Source organism: Polyodon spathula, chromosome 18 (genome assembly GCF_017654505.1).
Source record: "Polyodon spathula isolate WHYD16114869_AA chromosome 18, ASM1765450v1, whole genome shotgun sequence".
NCBI classification, from domain to species: Eukaryota; Metazoa; Chordata; class Actinopteri; order Acipenseriformes; family Polyodontidae; genus Polyodon; species Polyodon spathula.
In genome coordinates this window covers 33,668,940-33,688,233 of record NC_054551.1, presented here as the reverse complement: position 1 = coordinate 33,688,233, position 19,294 = coordinate 33,668,940, and the positions used below count along the sequence as shown (strand labels likewise).

Below are 19,294 nucleotides of genomic sequence, written 5' to 3'. Positions count from 1 at the left end.
TTTTAAATATGGTGGTTTATGCTTTTCTTTTTTTTTTTTTTAATTTCCTTTAACCAAATACAGAATTTTCCTGTTCTCCTCTCCCCCTAGAAGGATAGCTAAGCAGGGTTGCAAAATAGTTTGCCTGTGTTGTAGTTCAAACTTAATCCAGTGGTTTTCCTGCAATCAAAGCACAGGTTCCAGAATGCAGCGGTTTATCCACAGCATTGTCTTTCAAATATTTTCATAACCTGAACTAACTTATTGCAAGTGCAGTGCAGAACAAGATTAGTGCTCCTTTAAGAATAAAAGTAAATTGTATTGTTTTGATGTATGCAGGTCTTGCTGATGCAGACGAGAACTGCAAGCGCTTCATAGACAGATGTATGCCTGAAGCATTCAAAAAGGTAATGACTGAAGGAAGATTACCTTGTGTATGAAAGTATTCAGATGGAGAAAAGCTCTTGACTGAACCACGGCTTGGCATCCAATCATGGGCATCAGAACTACCTTCAATCAAGTATATTCATTTAAATGATCAAGAGCCAGGAGTTTGTTAAATACATTGTTGCATGAACAACTCTTATTAGTAAACATGGTCTCGGGTGATGCTCTGATGAGAAGTGCAATCACATAATTCAGAGCAGATTTATCAGGTGCCTGATTGTTCAAACTCGGGATACATTTCAGTTATATACCTAGGGTAGTTCTGAAACCCACGACTTTGGATCTTTTGTTGGCTTGACCATGACAGCTGGCAACTGTAACAACAGGCTAAGAACTCCAGACTGACAACTACTCTGTCTGTGTTGGTGGAGGGAATTTACCAAAGCACTATCAGATTGCATGATTTGATTTGTTAAATAAAAACTTGCATTTTTAAAAAAAAAAACAGTTCATTTTCAGTTTTACTTCAGTTTGTTTGAACAGTTCTGAACCACATACTGTGCACATAATAATGGTGCACTGCTTGAAACGGATGTGTGTTTTTATTTATTTTATCTCTATCAAGCTATCTTTTTTTTTTTTTTTTTTTTTTTTTTTTAATCTAGTTGCTAACGTCAAGTGCTGTCCATAAGTGGGGTACTGAAATCCACGAAGGTATCTACAACATGCTGATGTTGCTGGTGGATTTGGTGGCAGAAAGAGTGAAACTGGAGCCCATCCCTGTTGGCCTCCTGGGAGTGCTGACAATGGTATCTATCTGTTTAAATGTTATTATACCAGAAGGTGTCATTACACTGCATTAGAAGAAAATGTGCAAACCCACAGTCTAAAAGTAATGAATACTTTAATTAAATCTAATGCATTTTACGTATCAACAAATATTGAACCAACCAGTTTTTGAACCAGGTCCCAAGGTATTTTTTACTATGTGTAGTAATTCTGCTGCAGCTAAAGATAATGTTTTGAATTTAAGGTTTCAAATACAGATATGTGGTCAGATGGTCACACTTTTATTTGCAATTCTCTGGCGAATTCAGTTTTGATATTCAGCTGTGTTGGTTAGTCTGGATTCTGCTGAATGCTCTCTTATACTTTTTGTTTTGAGTAACCCAGAGTCCTCTTATTTTAGATAATGGTTTCACTGTCTTTAATTCTTTCTAGGCTTTCAACCCCGACAATGAATACCATTTCAAAAACCGGATGAAAGGCTGCCAGAGGAACTGGTCTGAAGTCTTTGGTGAAGGAAGCATGTTTGCTGTCTCGCTTAGTTCCAGCTTCCAGAAGGTATGCTGCCAAAAGCTGGGTTACTAGCTAGTGTGTGCAATTGATTAAAAAAGAATGCATTGCATTAGTGATAATGTGTTTCCATTGTGCAAGCAAATCCTAAAATAAAAATGTGATCTGTTTTTTTTATTTTTTTTAGACCGATTTAAATGAGACTGTATGTCTTACAGATAGTGTGCTTGACTCTCTAAGCCCCCTGTTTACATGTATTGAGTGCAGCTTGGAAATGCACTTCAGATGTGGCAAAACTCTGTTGAAATGCGTGCCGCCTTTGTCTCTGCAAAACCATGATTAAACTGTCCTAAAATGTTTTCGGTTTGTGAATAAGAGGGCAAGGCAAGCTACTTCATTATGCAAGCTTTCTTTTACACAAGCCTTAGCTCTCCATTTTTCCACGTGGTAGTATAATGAATGATACATAACCACAAATATTTGCCAATAGCAATGTCAGACTGTAAAAACGCAACTTCTGTTTTTCTTTTAATCTAACACCATGTTAAGGTTTGACAATTTATTACACAAAATGGATTGTACCCCCAAAATGCTTTGCCTAAATCTTGGGTCTATGTTTTCTTGTTCTCTTACTGTTGATGGTATATTGTAGTATACTATTTGGTGAATTTAAAGGTAATAAGAATCTGTTTGCTTGTTACACTTTAGTGTTGGACCCATGTTCAGCAGCGTGTACCACACAGTTACTGGTGTGACCTTTTCAGAATTATATTGCACAGAAGGGTTCTGTAGCTAGAAATCTGCTGTTGCTCTTGCCTTGCTTTTTTCGTGATGTCTGCAATAAGTACAGTTGCTCCAGTATTGAAATTGATTCATGGCCACTGCTCAAAACCCCCAAGTAGTCTCCAAGGCAGCTGAAGACCGCTGCAGAATTCCCATCCATTTCTAAAGCAGCAGCGGTTGATAGCAGTATGTACAGCACGCCACTGTGTGATCAGCAGAAGTAAAAAGGGTGAATGGAGTGTTGACACCGTGCATAAACAATGTCATTTGTCTTGCAGGAGCCCCATGGATGGCTTGTAGATTTGGTAAATCGGGTAAGTAAAAACTATTGATCTACTTGCCTTTTTACAAGAGGTTCAGAAGTGGTCTATCGAAATACTAATGCACCCTCAATTCACAAACTGGAGAAGTTGACAGTAAATTGTACATGTACTATATTTCACTCTAAAAGGGCCCTTTTTTACATTTTTTGTTTACGTCTAACTTTTTATGTCAGTCAGACAGCCACAATAAAAGGAAACACTGCAGTAGTCAAACATATGCTTGTTGTAGAAAATTAAAAATGCTTTATTCTAAATTTTGGCATTATGTGCTTTGTTTTGTTTGTTCTTAGTTTGGAGAACTGGGCGGCTTTGCTGCTATTCAATCCAAATTGGGCTCCGAAGAAATAGAAATTGGGGTAAGTAAGTATTACAGTTTGCAGCTCCTTATTCAAGAAAGCCAGCGTTCTTATTCTCTTCTTTAAATAGATTAACAGCCGGGGGAGTACTTTGCCAGAGACAGTGTTTCATATCAAATGCGTGTAGTTACCAGATCCTTTTGTTTCTTGTGTTCTGAAATTGCAAATTGAATTAGTTGGTATTGTTTATTGCACGCTTTACAGTTCGACAAACGTTTGTTGTTTGCTCACCAAATTTCCTTTTGCATAGTTATATAGCAATAAAAAAAGGTTAAAAATAGCTGTTTGCTTTTGCATACCCCACATGGGAAAATGTACAAGCATGCTTTGACTAGGTATCTCTAGAGACAGGACCACCTGTAAATCCTCTGAAACGCAGTCATCGTCATCTTCTTCTGTTACTGTAAGATCTAATAAAAAACTGAAGGGATGCAGCCAGACCTTTGTCATTGTTGACTTTATTGCATTCTTAACATGCAGTTCTTCTATGCTGTGCAGTATTCTGAGCACATTTTGTTGTGTTTGCTCTTTTTCAGTGCGTCTCTGCTTTGGTCCAGCCCCTGGGAGTGTGTGCGGAGTATCTGAACTCCAGTCTAGTACAGGTGAGACATTCTGCAGCTAACTTTCACAGGACTGCGACCCCCCACCCCATTGCAGGTATTATCTTTTATTAACGTACTAGTTTGTGGATAACTCAGTTGTGTTAAAATGTAGTCGTTGTCTTTGTTACTGACAATTGGTAGTCTTGACAGGAGTCATACTTATTTGTCATAGTGTATGAGGAAGTTTGTCTGATTTATTTGTTTTCCACAGCCCATGCTGGACCCAGTTATTCACAAAATGATCACATACGTGCAGAATGTGGAGGAAAAAGATCTGAAAGATAAGGTAATGGGGGGTTAAGATAAAAAGAAAATGTTTCTTTTATTACAAACAGCATGAATTAAAACAAATCTGTTTGCCATTTTGTCGTGGTTCCCCAGTATTGAAGACCTTGCGAAAGCCTTAGTTGAAATGTGTGTGAAAATCATTAGTTTCATGTTGCTATAGATACATTGTGGATCCATACACACAGACACCTAAAATGTAGTGTTTTTTATAGTTATAGATGTGGTGTCATGTGTTGCAGAAATGTCTTTCTTCGGGAAAACCAGTTTCTGTGGAAGTGATTTGTAAGGTCCAAATCTAAATATTTCAGCTTAATATGTCCCTCAACACAATGCATGAACGCAAAGTGTAATGCTGTGCACTGTGTGCTTTTTATTTATTTTTTGTTTGATGTAGCGGCTTGTGAGCATCCCTGAGCTCCTGTCTGCTATAAAGCTGTTGTGTATGAGGTTTCAGCCTGACCTTGTCACAGTGGTGGACGACCTTCGATTGGACATCCTCCTGCGCATGCTGAAAACGCCACACTTCAGTGCCAAGATGAATTCCCTGAAGGAGGTGAGGAGGAATTTTTTGGCTCCTAGTTAAGAACTGCAGTGAGCTGATTCAAGATGTAGGTCACAATTCAATTAACTTTTTTCCTTTTTTATCCCTGGGATGTTGTGTGTGTGTGTGTGTGTGTGTGTGTGTGTATACAGTATATAGATAAATGTAAGTAGTTGAAGAGGAAATCTACATCTTGTTGCTAGTGATGATTCTTCTAGTTTTTATAATTTGCGGAGGACAGTCATTTTATGTCTGATTTTATGTTTGTATTATCTACAGCAGTTTCAGCAATTGTTTTGTCTTTGTGCAGGTTACTAAGTTGATAGAAGACAGTACAGTGTCCAAGACAGTGAAGAATGCCATCGACACTGATAAGTTATTGGACTGGCTGGTAGAAAACTCAGTTCTGTCAATAGCCCTGGAAGGTACTTTTTCACTTTTTTTTTTTGGCAGCTAAACTCTGTTTTTGGATTAGCAATAAAGGGATTGCGTTGTACTGTATATATGTATTTTATTGTGGAAAAGGGTGATAATCTGCATAAAAATAATAATAATAATTGTATATTTCAAGATGTGTAACCTCTTGTAATTCTTTTATTTTCCTAGGGAACATTGATCAGGCACAGTATTGTGATCGAATAAAGGGAATTATCGAGCTGTTGGGGAGTAAACTGTCTTTGGATGAATTATCTATAATCTGGAGAATACAGGTGGGGTAACAGCTAATCCAACCTTGTTTGTTTATTTTTTTCTGAAATGTTCATGCCAAAGACCAAGTAGTTCTTTTGCGATTTTTGGTTTTGTTTAAGAACTAAAAACAGACGACACTCAAAGCTGCACCGTTATTTTACTCATTAAACATGTCACATCTTCCATTGTTTTTGCATTTTATCAAATACAACAGAATATCCTCTCCTAAAAAGAGCTATATTAAGCCTTATTGTTGTCCCTTTTGAAAGAAGGAACAAACAGGTTTTGCAAATGCTGAAACAGGCTCTTATTTAGAAGCAAGGTGATTTCTTATGATATATACATATTTCAAATAACAATTTTACTGCTGGTATAAATCCAGTGCTTATACCCTTAACCTGTGTTTATGGATCTAGTTTCATGGTTCTGGTAGAGGATGTATTTGGATAGTTTTAATCAATAGGGATTTAGACATTAGTAATCACTCAGGTTTACATCTGCTGTATGCTGTGTGTTTGTTTTTTAAACAGCTTAAGGAGAATACATCTATGCTCTTACTTTTTATATTGATTGTTATATTTTCTGCTTGTTCCGGTCAGTGTATAGTTTATTTTATTTTTCTCCTTTCTTTCCTTCTTGTAAGGCTGGCCAGTCTTCCACTGTTATCGAGAATATCCACACCATCATTGCTGCAGCAGCTGTGAAGTTCAACTTTGATCAGCTCAGCCACCTGTTTGTTCTTATTCAGAAGGTATGTTACAGTTAATTCTCGGTGACAGTAGGTGTATTTTGCCTTGGGCCATATGTATTGCTTAAACCCATTCTGAACTTTTACTTAACCCAAGTATATACCTGTATGGTCCCTTTTTTAAGCACTTGATGTGAAACCTAAACTTCATTCTTAATGTTAACTAGTCTAGTTTTGTTTGTTTTAAAAAAATATTCAGTAGTCTAGATCTGTTTGTTTTACAGATTGAATGCATTATAGCCGGTATGGCCTTGACAAGTAGCAATCCAATTTGAATGAGTTCTACTGTTGTAGTACAAAAATAAGAAAAAATTGTTCCTAGTTGCTCAGTGTTTTAATAGCCAGGAAGTCTCTTGTTTAATCCTCTTCATTATTGACCCGAGTAACACAAAGGTCCCTTTCAGAGCTGGGAGATGGAGAGTGTCCGGGTGCGGCAGAAGCTGTTGAGCCTCATTGGGCGGATTGGACGGGAGGCTCATTCCGAGGTCACCGCTGGAAAGGTAGGGAATCGGAGCACTGCTTGGTCAGGATGGCTAAAGAAAACCCTGTTGTCTTGGAAGTTGCTTATAAAATATTAACTCTCTGTATAACTAAACTAAACTGTGCAATAAAATACTACATTTAAGAAAATAGTTAAATACCATTTGAGAAGGATTGTTAGTCTTTTTTTTAATTGCATTTCAGAGATAATTGAATGATCATCTTATTCTACAGAGAACTAAGTGAAAAACTGTTGGTTGTGAACAGAACTCGGTGACAAACAGAAATAAGAACATTTCCAGCTGAGTTACTAGGAATCAGACAATGTTCTTGGATCCAGTTGACGTTGGTGTTGTTTTGCAATTCCCTCAGGTGCTGGAGGTTCTTTGGGAGCTGGCCCACTTGCCAACGTTGCCCACTAGCCTGGTGCAGCAGGCCCTGGAGGAGCACCTCGCCATCCTGAGCGATGCCTACGCGGTCAAGGAGGCGGTGAAGAGAAACTATATCATCAAGTGCATTGAGGACATCAAGAAGGTGGGCCATTGAGATATAAACAGTCTACTTTTCTTTTTGTTCCCGCTGATCTTAAAACATATCTCCAGATATAAGTGGTGGCTGGTTTCATAAGGGATGATCTGGCTTTTCAGCTTTGGTAAAAGGAAATGAATATGCTCACAAGAAGGTGTGCATTGTTTTTTTGTGCAAAATACAGTATGCGTTATTGGACTTAATTTGCCTGCAATTTAAGAACTTATTTATTGTATTCATTATCGTTGATGAAATATATGCCTTGTTCTGGTCAGAGATATGTATATGTGTATATATATATATATATATATATATTATATGATGAGGGAGAGAGATAGATTTTAAGGACAAGGGAAAGCATTTAAATGCCATTTAAGTTTATTTTTTTAGATACTAATTCAGGAGGAAACAAAAACGCCCATGGAGACACAAGTCTCTTTTCTAATGGGTTCCTGGGGCAAGAAGAAACCAGGTTCGATTTCAAAAGTAAGAAAACATCAAACATACAGGGTACAGTGTGTACATGTACTGTACAAATAACTTCCAATCACTCAAATTGCAAGAGAACTCCAATTAGTAACTTGGGGCCTGATTGGGGGATTTGTATTTATTTTTTTAACCTGTTGATTTTATTGAGATTTCTTTTTTATTATGCCAGTTGTTGGGCCGTTTAAAAATTCTTGTTTTGTAAGTTGTTTTTTTAGAAGCCACTACAGAACAATAATGAGTATAAGAAGTTTTGAAATGAAAAGAAGTGCAAGTTTGAGGAATCTTGGAAGGCAAGCCCTTCTCAAGCTTTTAACTTGCTGCTGCTTTTTTTTGTTGTTAAATGGTGGAGCAGACCTTAAAGACAAAGGAATACTGTGGAATGAGCCTCTTGGCTTCCGGATGTCTTTCTTTGTCTTCACTGTTCACTCTCCTCCTTTGCCTCTCTTGCAGTCATCCCAGCAGAGTAACCCCCAGGCGGTCTGGGTTGTGCCAGCCCTGCGCCAGCTCCATGAGATCACACGCTCCTTCATCAAGCAGACCTATCAGAAGCAAGACAAGGTAAGGGAACAGCAGCTGGTTGTCAGCATGCACTGAATACGTGTACGAGGTCAGGATTTCAGAACTTTGATTGCACAAGCTCCTTGATCGTGTAAACGGTATACTTTAATGAGAGTTGTCCTGCAGCCTTGTGCAGGACTAGTTTGAGTTTCTAACACTTTTTAATTACCATACAACCCTGCATATCTGCTGATTGTACTGCATTGCTGTCCGTGTATTGTCGCTGTAGTCATTGCTGCAGCTTGAACACTGCTACAGTGATTCACAAAGTAAAGCTGTGGTCCTGCATTTTTAAGCTTTGAGTACTTTATGTAGGCTTTGTATTGTTCAAGCACTTCTCCAGTACCAGGACAACGGCCAAGCCAGAGTGACACCTTGTCTTGCAGAAGGAATTATTTGCAACAAGAGCTCTTTGTCTCCTTTTTTGGATTAAAGAAACCTCTTTTGAATAATACAGATTTGTGTAAACTAATACATTTAGAACATTGCCAATATTGGCTCTAACATGCATCTAAGTTAATGGTGTTATTGTTAGTGTTGTTGTGCATTTTATTTTATTTATTTAATTCCTGGAAAAATGGGTGCGTATTTTATAGTAGAGCTTTAAAAAAAACTGAACTTGTGGCAATCTATGTTGCTCTCAGCAGAGCATCATTCAGGATCTGAAGAAGAACTTCGAAATCGTTAAGCTGATAACAGGCAGCCTGGTCTCCTGCCATAGGCTCGCCGTGTCTGCAGCAGGCCCTGGGGGGCTGTCTGGATCCACGCTGGTGGACGGCAGATACACTTATCAAGAGGTAAGATGAGAGCAGAACCTGCGAAGTGCGCTAGTGAATCGATAGGAGCAAGGACCTAGAGGTAATTACTAGACCTCGCAGAATGTTACATCTGTTAATTTCCTACAGGGTAGTCTTGTTGTTTTATGTGCTGGATAACCTGCGGTGGGCATTTGTATTGGTTTGTGGTGAGGTCTCCTGCTGGTTACTAGGGATTGTAGACCTGTTTTTTAAGGCTGCAGGAGTTCAGTATGTTTTCCTCCTCAGAGCTTGAGTGTTAATAAAAAGTCAAACAGAACTTGTCTCATGTTTTCAAATATATGCATTTATGAAACCTTTCTAATGATTAATAATAAATAATTTTTATTTGATGGAAATGCACGCATTGTGTCACACGTGACATGTGCAGACGTAAATGTTTTCTATGTAACTGATGGTCTCTTGACATCTGTTAAAATCTAAGGGATGGTTATATCCAAATGTCTGACTTTCTCTTGCAGTACCTGGAAGCGCATCTGAGATTCATGGCTTTTTTCCTCCAAGAGGCCAGCTTGTATCTTGTATGGAACAGGGCTAAGGACATGTGGGAGTGCCTGGTGTCTGGGGTGGATATCTGTGAACTTGATCGAGAGGTAAAGGTTGCTTTTCAAAACAAGCTTATTTACATTGTTACACATTCAAAGTTAGTAATTTGACAATTACAGTGCATATACTTATGCACGTAGATTTACTTAAAAAAACATTTTAAACGTTTGTGACTTATCCTATATGGGCGACAACTCCTATCCAGGAGGACGGTGTTTAGAGTTATCTTTAAAGAGGTCTCCAGTGTAGAAATAGTTGACGTCATGTGCACTGGCAGGTCCATATGTTGTGTGTTTTGTTTTTTTTATTGACCTGCACTATCGCCGATCTTTGCTGAATATTATTTTTAGTTTTGAGCTGTGTATTTGGAAAAACAGTTGATTCATCGATCTGCCTCCATGTTTATTCAGATGTGCTTTGAGTGGTTTACAAAAGGACAGCATGATCTGGAGAGCGACGTCCAGCAGCAGCTTTTCAAAGAGAAAATCCTCAAGTTGGAGCCTTATGAAATCACCATGAATGGTATGAGCCAACTACCGATTGCATCATGCAGGCTGTTTTTACTCACTTCCCTGCAGGAAATGTGCAATAAAAACGATACCCAACTACATGGCAGCTTGATTTTTGTTTTTTATTAAGATTAGATTGAAACTATTTATCGAAGCCGGAACGCCGTCTGTCCATTTCTCAGTGTTGTATCTTGCAATTAGTGGTTCTATGTTTTGCCTTAACCAGTAAAAGCACTTCTGTTGGTTTTATTGTGCCACATTAGTTAGTTAACTTTTAAATAGATGAATGAATCTGAGTGTTCAGAAAAACCCTTGTAAAGGGTGAATAGACAACTTACACTGTGTGACATGTCTGTGATCAGCTGACGGCAGTGGTGGGGGTGGATGTGTTCCTGCTCCAGCTTTCTCCAACACAGAAATCTCCTAAAGCTGCATCTGTATTCCTCTGTTTTGTTTGTAGGGTTTAACCTTTTCAAGACCTTCTTTGAGAGCGTGAATCTGTCTGACCATCGTTTGAAAAGACAAGGAATGCAGTTGGTATGAGTCCACTTCTTTGTGTGTTGCACTAAAGCTGAATGGTAACATTTCAAAGTACTGAAAACGAGTGTTCTAAATAACATTTGAAAACAGTCTTAGATACACTTTTGTTGTGTGTGTGTGTTTTTTATATACATAAGTGGGGCCTAATGTACAATGATCCACACAAGCTGTGCAGTATAAAGATAGCATGTTGTTTGCTTGCACTGAACAGTCATGCATTGGTAATTAGCAAGTTATCCAGCATAAGTTGTTGGCTCCCTGGCTGAAATCCAATAAATGTGTGTTTTGAACACTAGTGCATCCAACATGAACAACATAGTGTTTTAAATGGTGTAATGAGTGACTTTAAAAACATAGAATGTTATTGTTGTTGTTATTATCATTAGCATATCTGTATGATTATTTTTTGAGCTTGGCTTAGTCTTTACAGTGACACAGTTTATTATCGGTAGGTGTTTAAAATCCAGCTTCTTGCTTTCTAGTTTGTAGAAAGGCTGGATTTGGCAGGGATGGATTTTATCTGGAGGATAGCTATGGAGTCACCAGATGAAGAAATTGCCAATGAAGCAATCCAGCTGATTATTACCTACAGCTACATCAACTTGAATCCCAAAATGAGAAAGGTAAATTGTTTTCAGTAACTTTTATCACAGGAAAAGGGGCTAGTTAAACTGTTCTTCCCCCTTGTTGGCACTGTGGCTGTCCAGCGGGTTTTGAGGGAGCAGTGTGAGGAAGAGACTTCTTATAATATGTACTTTTCATGAATGGCTACCTCATATGGGGATGGATTTAAAAAAAAAGAAAAGAAAAAAGAAAACACTGTCTTTTTATATGGGAACTGAAATTCTAAAATAAACGGAATAAATTCAGTGAAAGAACGTTAGATGTTTTGCTCAGTGTCTTCAGAGAGACATCGAGTTGAAATGTTAGTCATTGAATTAAGTATTTCTAAATGTAGCACCATTTAGTGTTTGCTAAACATTTACGGCAATTCTGACTGCCCTTGTATTGAATAGGGGGCTCTTGCTGTTATGGGCAGCTACGTTTTGAATGAGATACCTTAAAGCTTATGTACAGTGTACAAATGTGTACAGTAAAACTAAATGTGAGGGATTTCAAATTACATTTTTTGTTTGTTTTCCCTACCAGGATTCAGTGTCCCTACACAAGAAATTCATTGCAGATTGCTACAAAAGATTAGATGTGAGTTATTCTTTACAAACATTTAATTGTAAGCTGAATCTGTTTTGCAGTAACTGCTTCTTGGAAAGATTAACCGTCTAGTCTATGAACTGTGCCTAACAGGGTATTTGGGTTTTTTTCGGGGGGGTGGTGGTGGTGGTGATTTTTTTTTTTTTCATATAATTGTCATTGCTTATATAGCATGTAATCGTCATTGTTAACAGACTTACCCAGGACACGTTTGCAAAGGAGACAGGGCTTAAGGATCTTGGTGTGGAATTCTGAAGTTGTAATGTATGCATTTCTGTAACCATTTAACCAGAAGCATGTGTTTTTAAGGCTGCCAGTTCAGCCCTTGGGGGTCCTACTCTTACTCATGCTGTTACCAGGGCTACCAAGATGCTGACGGCTACAGCCATGCCTACAGTAGCCACGTCTGTGCAGTCACCTTCCAGGTAATGTGTTAAGTCTCAAAACACTACCTACATTACATTACATTGCAACCTAGTTTTAAAAGAATGTTTATAATTGTACTGAAGTTAATGTTGTGTGTTTTTTCATATCCATTTTCTTAACTACATTTTAAAATCTGTTTCATACTAATCCACTAGTCAAATTGACAATTATTGCATGAATATAATAAGCACTTGTTCAGGTGGATGATCTTTTTTTTTTTTTTTTTTTTTTTTTTGCAGGTCTACAAAAATTATAATAATTGAAAGATTGCTGCTACTTGCAGAACGATATGTCCTCACTATAGAGGTAAGAAAAAACAAAAAAAATTTGCCGTAGTTATTTTACCATTTCAGAAAAATTAAAAACACTTTTCCTGATGAAATACTGAAACCATTTTCAACTTGAGTTTACAAACTGATGAAACATGTTTTCTGTGTATTTCCTTAGTTCCTTATGGATAGAACTCATACACCAATATAAACACATTCATTTTTTGGTGGGAGTCTTGCTATTCCCTCCTCTCACTCTGCAGAAGCCTGCTCTAACCCTGCAATGTTTCTTCCTTGCAGGATCTGTATTCTGTTCCTCGGACTATCCTACCTCATGGTGCCTCCTTCCACGGTCATCCTGTGACCCTGCATGTCACCTATGAGTCCACCAAAGACACGTTCGTGCTGGAGGTACAGCCTTACTCGGAGACTAATCCGATTTCTGAAAAAAAAAAAAAAACATTCTTTTCAGTGCATTGCAGGAGAGTTGCTCCTTGTAGAATGCTATGTACATGTAAATGTGTGAGTGGATATTGATCTGTTCCAGTTCTGTGGCAATAGCTGGAGTGTACCTAACTGTTGGTTTGTTCACTTTTCTGAGACTTTACGCTGGTGTGTTTATGTGAGATATAGAATTAGGATCTTGAAGCAAACACTCAGATGCTCTTTGCCTCTTGATTTTACCTGCAATGTGTCTTTACCACCAAATTTAAAGTGATTAGCATTGAATACATTGTAGTAAAGGTCGCTAATTACAGGTTTTTGTATTAAAGGGTAAATTAATAATAATATCATATTGTATAATTAAATATGTATATTTTGTAACAATTTACATTTTTTCCCCACAGGCACACAGTAATGAAACCGTTGGGAGCGTCAGGTGGAAGATAGCAGAGCAGTTAAATTGTCCTGTGGATAATGTCCAGATATTCACTAATGATAGCGTGGTAGGTAAATTTGTAAAGTCAACATTTTCTGTCTCATGAAAGCTTGATTTTAGTTTTTAGAAGTTCAGTGTGTGTGTGTGTGTGTGTGTGTGTGTGTGTGGAGGGGAGGTGTTTAATCATCTCACTTCAGCCATTGTTAAACTCCTTGACTGCACAGCGATGATAAAGCTCCCCTGTACATAACATAAACATAACAGATACAATTAATGCATTGTGTCATTTTAACCACGTGTGTGTTTTGTTTTTCCTTGATCAGTTAACAGTGAATAAAGATCAGAAGCTGCTGAACCAGCTGGGGTTCTCAGACGAGCAGGGTCTGACGGTGAAGACCTCCGGGACGGGCACTCCCTCTGGCAGCTCTGCAGACTCCTCCGCCTCTGCCAGCAGCAGCAGCAGCAGCAGCGTCTTCAACTCCGCCTACGCCCTGGAGCAGGTTGGTCAGAACTCTGTGCCTTGAAGCCGGTTGGTCAGAACTCTGCCTTGCAGCATGTCAACAGCGGTGGATCCAAATTCTACCATCATAAAACTTGTAAACTCGCACTGGTCCTCGACTCCTTTTCAATATATTTTTTATTGTATTTACTTACAAGAAGAGGTTTAGGGAGAAGGTCACCAGAGTGATATAATCATGAGTTAGAGTGGCATTATTTAATTGTTTTATAGAAACAATGTCTGTTTTTGACCAATTTGCCCTGGGACAGGAACACTGGCATACTCCCTGTGCTGTGCTTGCACCAAGTCTCCTCGCTGTTCGTTTGGGGTATATGATGGGGAATATTACATTGAATACACTAATCTACCAATGCTAACAGTTTGCATAGACAGACGTCATGTAGTGCTTTTGACAACCTGCTGGCTAATTATTTCTTGAATGTAGTTTTATATGTAGGCGATTCTGACCTTGAATATTGTAGCACAAACAGTTTCAGAGAAAAATGTATGCATTTTTACTATTCTCAGTGACAACATAGTAAGGCTGGTTTCACAAACCCTGGTTTTCATCTTAATCTTGGACTACCTTGCGCTAAGGTAACATCAGGCAGTCCTTGATTAGTGCTGATCAGGGTCTGTGAAACCGGCTGTCAGTGTGCTGGATTTAAGTGTGTTTCTTTTTGCTTTCAGGAGAAGTCTTTGCCTGGTGTGGTGATGGCTCTGGTGTGCAATGTGTTTGAAATGCTGTACCAACTTGCCAACTTAGACGAGACGAGGTGAGTGCTTTGGGATATTGCAAGGTATCTGTTTATTTAAAATCTTAATTTAAGCATTAAATTAAAACTAAAACCCAATTAAACACAACCAGTAAATTCATGCTTTTATAATTAATTTGCCCCACTAAATGCTTATTTTCATTTACGTTTTGCACAGGCCGATAAACAGGCCTCTAAATGTGTTTTGTATTAACTATTGCAGGATAACGTTACGAGTTCGGAAACTACTTCTACTAATTCCCACGGACCCCGAAGTTCAGGATGCCCTTGATAACTTTGTCCCCAAAGAATCAAGCGTATGGAGTCACCAAGTAGGTCGTTTTTATGAAGCTTTCCTATTCCATATAACCTTGCATAATGCTGTCCCTTTTTTTTATTATTTTTTTATTTCTTCTTTCTCTCTCTCCTTTGTTTAGAAAACCTTGTTTACAGTGGCGTCAGGATCTCAGGCTTCGAAGTCCCCCTCCCTGTCCTCGAAGCAGCAGCACCAGCAAAGTGCCTCCTCCATTCTAGAGAGCCTCTTCCGGTCCTCTGCTCCTGGCATGTCAACCTTCAGAGTGCTCTACAATCTAGAGGTAGTGGCACTGGCATTGCCCTTTGATAGAACCACCATGTGTTTATGTAGCAGTGCTGGGATGGCTTGAAACATATTCGATGGCAAAAAGACCACGTTTTAATTCGTAAAACAGTATTGATAAAATAGAGTAGAATTCCCTCAAATAGAAAACAAGGCCTGAAATAAGTAGCACACGTTTGTTAGTGTTCATCCTCTGGTTATAGTTGTGTAACCAAGCGTGTGTGCAAGTCCTACTGCTTTTGTCCAAGTTCTATAAAGATACTGGAGGACTATGTCTCATGTCTTGCAGTAATTTTAAATAAACCAAAACATTTTTTTATCCCTTTTTGCAGGTCCTCAGTTCTAAATTGATGCCAACGACAGATGATGAAATGGCAAAAACCAGCGTGAAATCTTTCTGTGAGAACTTTCTCAAAGCAGGGGGCTTGAGGTAAGGGGAATATCCTTCAGCACTGTACGTGCATGTGATACCCGCTGCATGTGGAAATCAATCCATGTCTAATTTATTTTTTACTTGCAGTTTAGTGGTGAATGTCATGCAGAAGGACTCTATTCCTTCAGAGGTGGACTATGAAACCAGGCAGGGCGTTTACTCCATTTGCTTGCAGCTTGCAAGGTACTAGCTGTTCAAAACTTTTGAAATATTAATTGTTTATTATTAACCTCATGCAAAGTTATAAGTGCACTCCAGCACTTTGTGACGTGATGTGAAAGGCTAGCAATGACCTCCCCTGTCCACTGGGTTTTGCTGCCTTTTCTGGTTTGCAGACCCAGGCCTTTACCTCTGCTCCTATTTCAGGTAGCTTGAAAATGCAGTTAACGGCATTGAAAAAAGAATTGTAAATCCTTTAGTGCTTAGAATTTAAATTCTTCATAAGTGAACCCTGTATGTACTATGTGTTCTTACAATGGGGTGCAGGTTTCTGTTGGTGGGCCAGGCTATGCCCAGTTCTCTGGACGAGGTGATATCAAAGGATGGCGTGGACGCACTGTCCTCAAGGCCGTTCCGGAATGCCAGCCGACAGAACAGCCGACAGCTGTCCTTCAGCGGGACCCCCGAGAAATCCTCCTACCGGCAGATGTCCGTGTCAGACCGGTCGTCGATCAGGGTCGAGGAGATCATACCGGCTGCACGAGTAGCCATTCAGGTGAGTGTTTGAATGTTTCAGCAGTGTCACTGATGCTAGTGCTGTAGACATTAAAAAGACTTCTAATCAAAACATTTGTCATTTTTATTTATTTAGTTTCTTGTATTTCTAAAGCCAGTGCTTTACAGTAAACAGGCTCATGACAAAGCACTAGCCAGAGTTAGCGCCATATTCCTCTAAAGTGAAATACAAACTTCTGTTGTGATAGAAGTAGCAAAGTAGCATGTTACAGCTACGGTGCATCTAGGAACACCGCAATTGACCTTTATTATTATAAAGCTTTTAAGCATTACTGTTTTTTGTCTCTTTAGAAAAGTCCTAGCATGATGGTGAATATGGCCAGCAGTGTGGTGCTGGTGGTGGTGGTGGTGTTGTTAATAATAATAATAATACTGCCCAGAATTATTTTGACTGTGCTCTACAGATAAGAGAAATGCTGGCTTTACCCTAAACCATTGTTGAGTTGACTTACTGGTGTTTTGTTAGACGATGGAAGTGAATGACTTCACCTCGACTGTGGCCTGCTTCATGCGCCTCACCTGGGCAGCAGCAGCTGGGCGCCTTGACTTGGTGGGGAGCAGCCAGCCGATCAGAGAGAGCACCAACTCCCTGTTCCCTCTAGGGGTGCGCAGTCGCCTCAGCAGCACAGGTAAATCCAGGAAGGGCTGTTTTAAACTGTATGAACTTTAAAAGAATGTTGAGTAAGTCCATCTGAGCCCTCAAGGATTCCTATCCACAGCATGTAAAGCAAATGCAAGGCAGAGGAGGAGTCCTGTTCCCTCTAACAAGGGAAGTACATTTCCAGTGTTGCAGCAGGAAAAACAAACCGATCAGCCGCAAGACAAAAAAAAAATGTTATGTTTTGTAATGAGGTTAAAATGTTAACTTTTTCGTTTTGTTTTTTTAAAACACCTTTTGAGTGTGGAACCCTTTCTGGGTGGCTGGCATTGTGGTAATGCATAGATTACATGGCGTACATATTGTTAATACCTGGGTAACTGAAGTAACTTACAAAAAAATGATGGTGATTAGATTCAAGAAAATGCACAGAGTCCTTTTCTTCAATCAGTTGCCAGGTTTATTGAAATATGCAGGGAGTCTGGTCCCAGGTACAGGACAAACAGAATACTCAACATTACAATGTTTGCATGACATTAAATACCCTTCTGTATAGATGGTCCACCTCCCCTTTCTCTGACACTTAACCAATGGTCAAGGTACAACACATTATTCTGTTAATTTAGTGTGTGTGTGTGTGTGTGTGTGTGTGTGTGTGTGTGTGTGTGTGTGTATGTGTATGTGTGTATGTGTGTGTAGTCTAGTGTGACAACCTCTGAACTCAGTGCATTCTTCACACTCCTGGAGAAAAAAGGTCCATAAATCTGCCCCTTTGATCCCAGTGGCATTATCTCTTTCGATCTCTCTGAGAACCTCTGGGTCCAATGCCAGTCCCTGGAAGCCTTTTAGCCCCTTTGTGCTTTGCATTCCAAAGTCTTACAGCCTGGCCCCTTCTGGTCCACAGCATTGTTATCTTTTTAGCTTGCAGTCAATGCTGGGCAAGAAACTTGTAGACGCAATGTCTCTATCAATTGTTAGCAGTACATGCAATTTGAACCAAACAGTCTGCTATCTGCAATATTAGTCTCTTTTCAGAAAAAAACACCAGTATAGCTCTGCCAGTCCACATGCGTAGCAAACTGCTAATCAATTCTCAATCCATGTTTTCCAACAGTAACTACCAAAGTTTTCTGCTTTCACATAGTAAGTGCTCTGGAAATAAGCGTGTAATTACATAGAAATGGTATGTGCCATGGTATTGCCATGTACTTACACAGCGTAACAAGACGTTCAAATGTCATTACATAGTAGTTGTAATAGAAGCTATTGGTATTTGCTCCTTTAATACAATGTAATTACATAGCTATTCATGCCCTCTAAAGTGCTACCAACCTGAGAACACAACAGTAGTTTTCTAAGCTGGCAATCTGGCCTTTTCAGGTAGTAATTGCAGCTCTGGGAGTGAGGGAGAGCCAACGACCTTGCACGCTGGGATCTGTGTGAAACAGAACTGTGTGTCCATCAAAGACACTATCATTGCCCGAGAAGCCTTATCTTTACTGGTAACCTGTCTGCAGCTACGCTGCCAGCAGTTAGGTGAGTTACAGCACTAGCCTTTGTCTTGTTACTGCTTATTCTAGGCAGAACTGTCCAGGATAGTACTTCTAAAAGGCATTGATTGATTAAAAGAAGGGAAGAGGGGGATTTAACCTAGTGTTGATAAGTGGTGTGGGTCTTATACAGTGCCTTGCTCCTGCAAACATATTTAGTGTATCGGATTTATTTACTGTATGCAAGCAGTAAAAAGTACTGTGTTTTAGATGAGTTATAGGTGTTTTATTAAAACAATTTGTGGGTGCAGTTTTATTACTTTCTTGTATTAAGTTACAATGATTGTTTGTTTTGTTGTTTCTTATTTCCAGGTTCCTTTTATAACTTGCCTTGTGTAAGTGATTTCATTATTGATATTCTTCTTGGATCACCCAGTGGAGAGGTAAGTCTGAAATCATCATGTTTTATGGATTGATATTGAATTTAGTTTCTTTTAGTATTTCTAAATGGATGAAGCCAGTAAATGATAAATAGATCAGATAGATGCAATGACAAGTAGGCTTTTAATACTGGTGGAAGACTAAGCAAATTTATGGGATAATAAAAAGTACTTCTGATGTGTGTAGCCAACATGTGCTCTGTGATGTTACTGGGATGGCCCTTGCAGTGGAGAATTTTCAAATCACGTTTCTTCCTGGTAATAAATAAACAAACTACTGTGACAACCAATTAAACACAATTTACTGTAAACAGTGTAAAATGTCTATTCACACCAGACTCAATACAACAAGTGAATGTGTGGTACGACCCACCGCGCCATGACAAAAAAACCCCCAAAAAACATCTTGGAGTCCTTTTCCAGCCAGCTGGATATAGCTAGTGTGTATGATTAGTTTACGTTTAGTGAAATTAGCATTTTGCAAAAAGCTATTCCATGTTC

The 19,294-nt window shown here is 39.0% G+C and overlaps 1 protein-coding gene across 5 annotated transcripts in view; it reads left to right on the top strand.

Annotated features, from left to right (window-relative positions):
- Window positions 1-19,294, top strand: part of LOC121330917 (ubiquitin carboxyl-terminal hydrolase 24-like) — a 40,636-nt gene that overhangs the window by 5,080 nt on the left and 16,262 nt on the right. For 2 of the 5 annotated variants that reach the window (XM_041277888.1, XM_041277893.1), the window contains exons 3-37: window positions 319-386; window positions 1,032-1,175; window positions 1,588-1,710; window positions 2,724-2,759; window positions 3,059-3,124; window positions 3,661-3,726; window positions 3,938-4,012; window positions 4,409-4,567; window positions 4,866-4,980; window positions 5,162-5,265; window positions 5,889-5,996; window positions 6,398-6,493; window positions 6,846-7,007; window positions 7,392-7,487; window positions 7,941-8,048; window positions 8,693-8,845; window positions 9,325-9,456; window positions 9,820-9,931; window positions 10,379-10,455; window positions 10,941-11,081; window positions 11,608-11,661; window positions 11,980-12,095; window positions 12,336-12,402; window positions 12,666-12,776; window positions 13,214-13,312; window positions 13,569-13,745; window positions 14,435-14,520; window positions 14,723-14,831; window positions 14,937-15,095; window positions 15,430-15,527; window positions 15,618-15,713; window positions 16,017-16,245; window positions 16,732-16,894; window positions 18,244-18,399; window positions 18,726-18,796. In XM_041277888.1, coding sequence (XP_041133822.1) covers window positions 319-386; window positions 1,032-1,175; window positions 1,588-1,710; window positions 2,724-2,759; window positions 3,059-3,124; window positions 3,661-3,726; window positions 3,938-4,012; window positions 4,409-4,567; window positions 4,866-4,980; window positions 5,162-5,265; window positions 5,889-5,996; window positions 6,398-6,493; window positions 6,846-7,007; window positions 7,392-7,487; window positions 7,941-8,048; window positions 8,693-8,845; window positions 9,325-9,456; window positions 9,820-9,931; window positions 10,379-10,455; window positions 10,941-11,081; window positions 11,608-11,661; window positions 11,980-12,095; window positions 12,336-12,402; window positions 12,666-12,776; window positions 13,214-13,312; window positions 13,569-13,745; window positions 14,435-14,520; window positions 14,723-14,831; window positions 14,937-15,095; window positions 15,430-15,527; window positions 15,618-15,713; window positions 16,017-16,245; window positions 16,732-16,894; window positions 18,244-18,399; window positions 18,726-18,796 — 3,932 coding nt within the window. The remainder of the gene's footprint in view (window positions 1-318; window positions 387-1,031; window positions 1,176-1,587; window positions 1,711-2,723; window positions 2,760-3,058; window positions 3,125-3,660; window positions 3,727-3,937; window positions 4,013-4,408; window positions 4,568-4,865; window positions 4,981-5,161; window positions 5,266-5,888; window positions 5,997-6,397; window positions 6,494-6,845; window positions 7,008-7,391; window positions 7,488-7,940; window positions 8,049-8,692; window positions 8,846-9,324; window positions 9,457-9,819; window positions 9,932-10,378; window positions 10,456-10,940; window positions 11,082-11,607; window positions 11,662-11,979; window positions 12,096-12,335; window positions 12,403-12,665; window positions 12,777-13,213; window positions 13,313-13,568; window positions 13,746-14,434; window positions 14,521-14,722; window positions 14,832-14,936; window positions 15,096-15,429; window positions 15,528-15,617; window positions 15,714-16,016; window positions 16,246-16,731; window positions 16,895-18,243; window positions 18,400-18,725; window positions 18,797-19,294) is intronic. The other 3 variants (XM_041277889.1, XM_041277890.1, XM_041277892.1) reach the window with 3 other exon arrangements.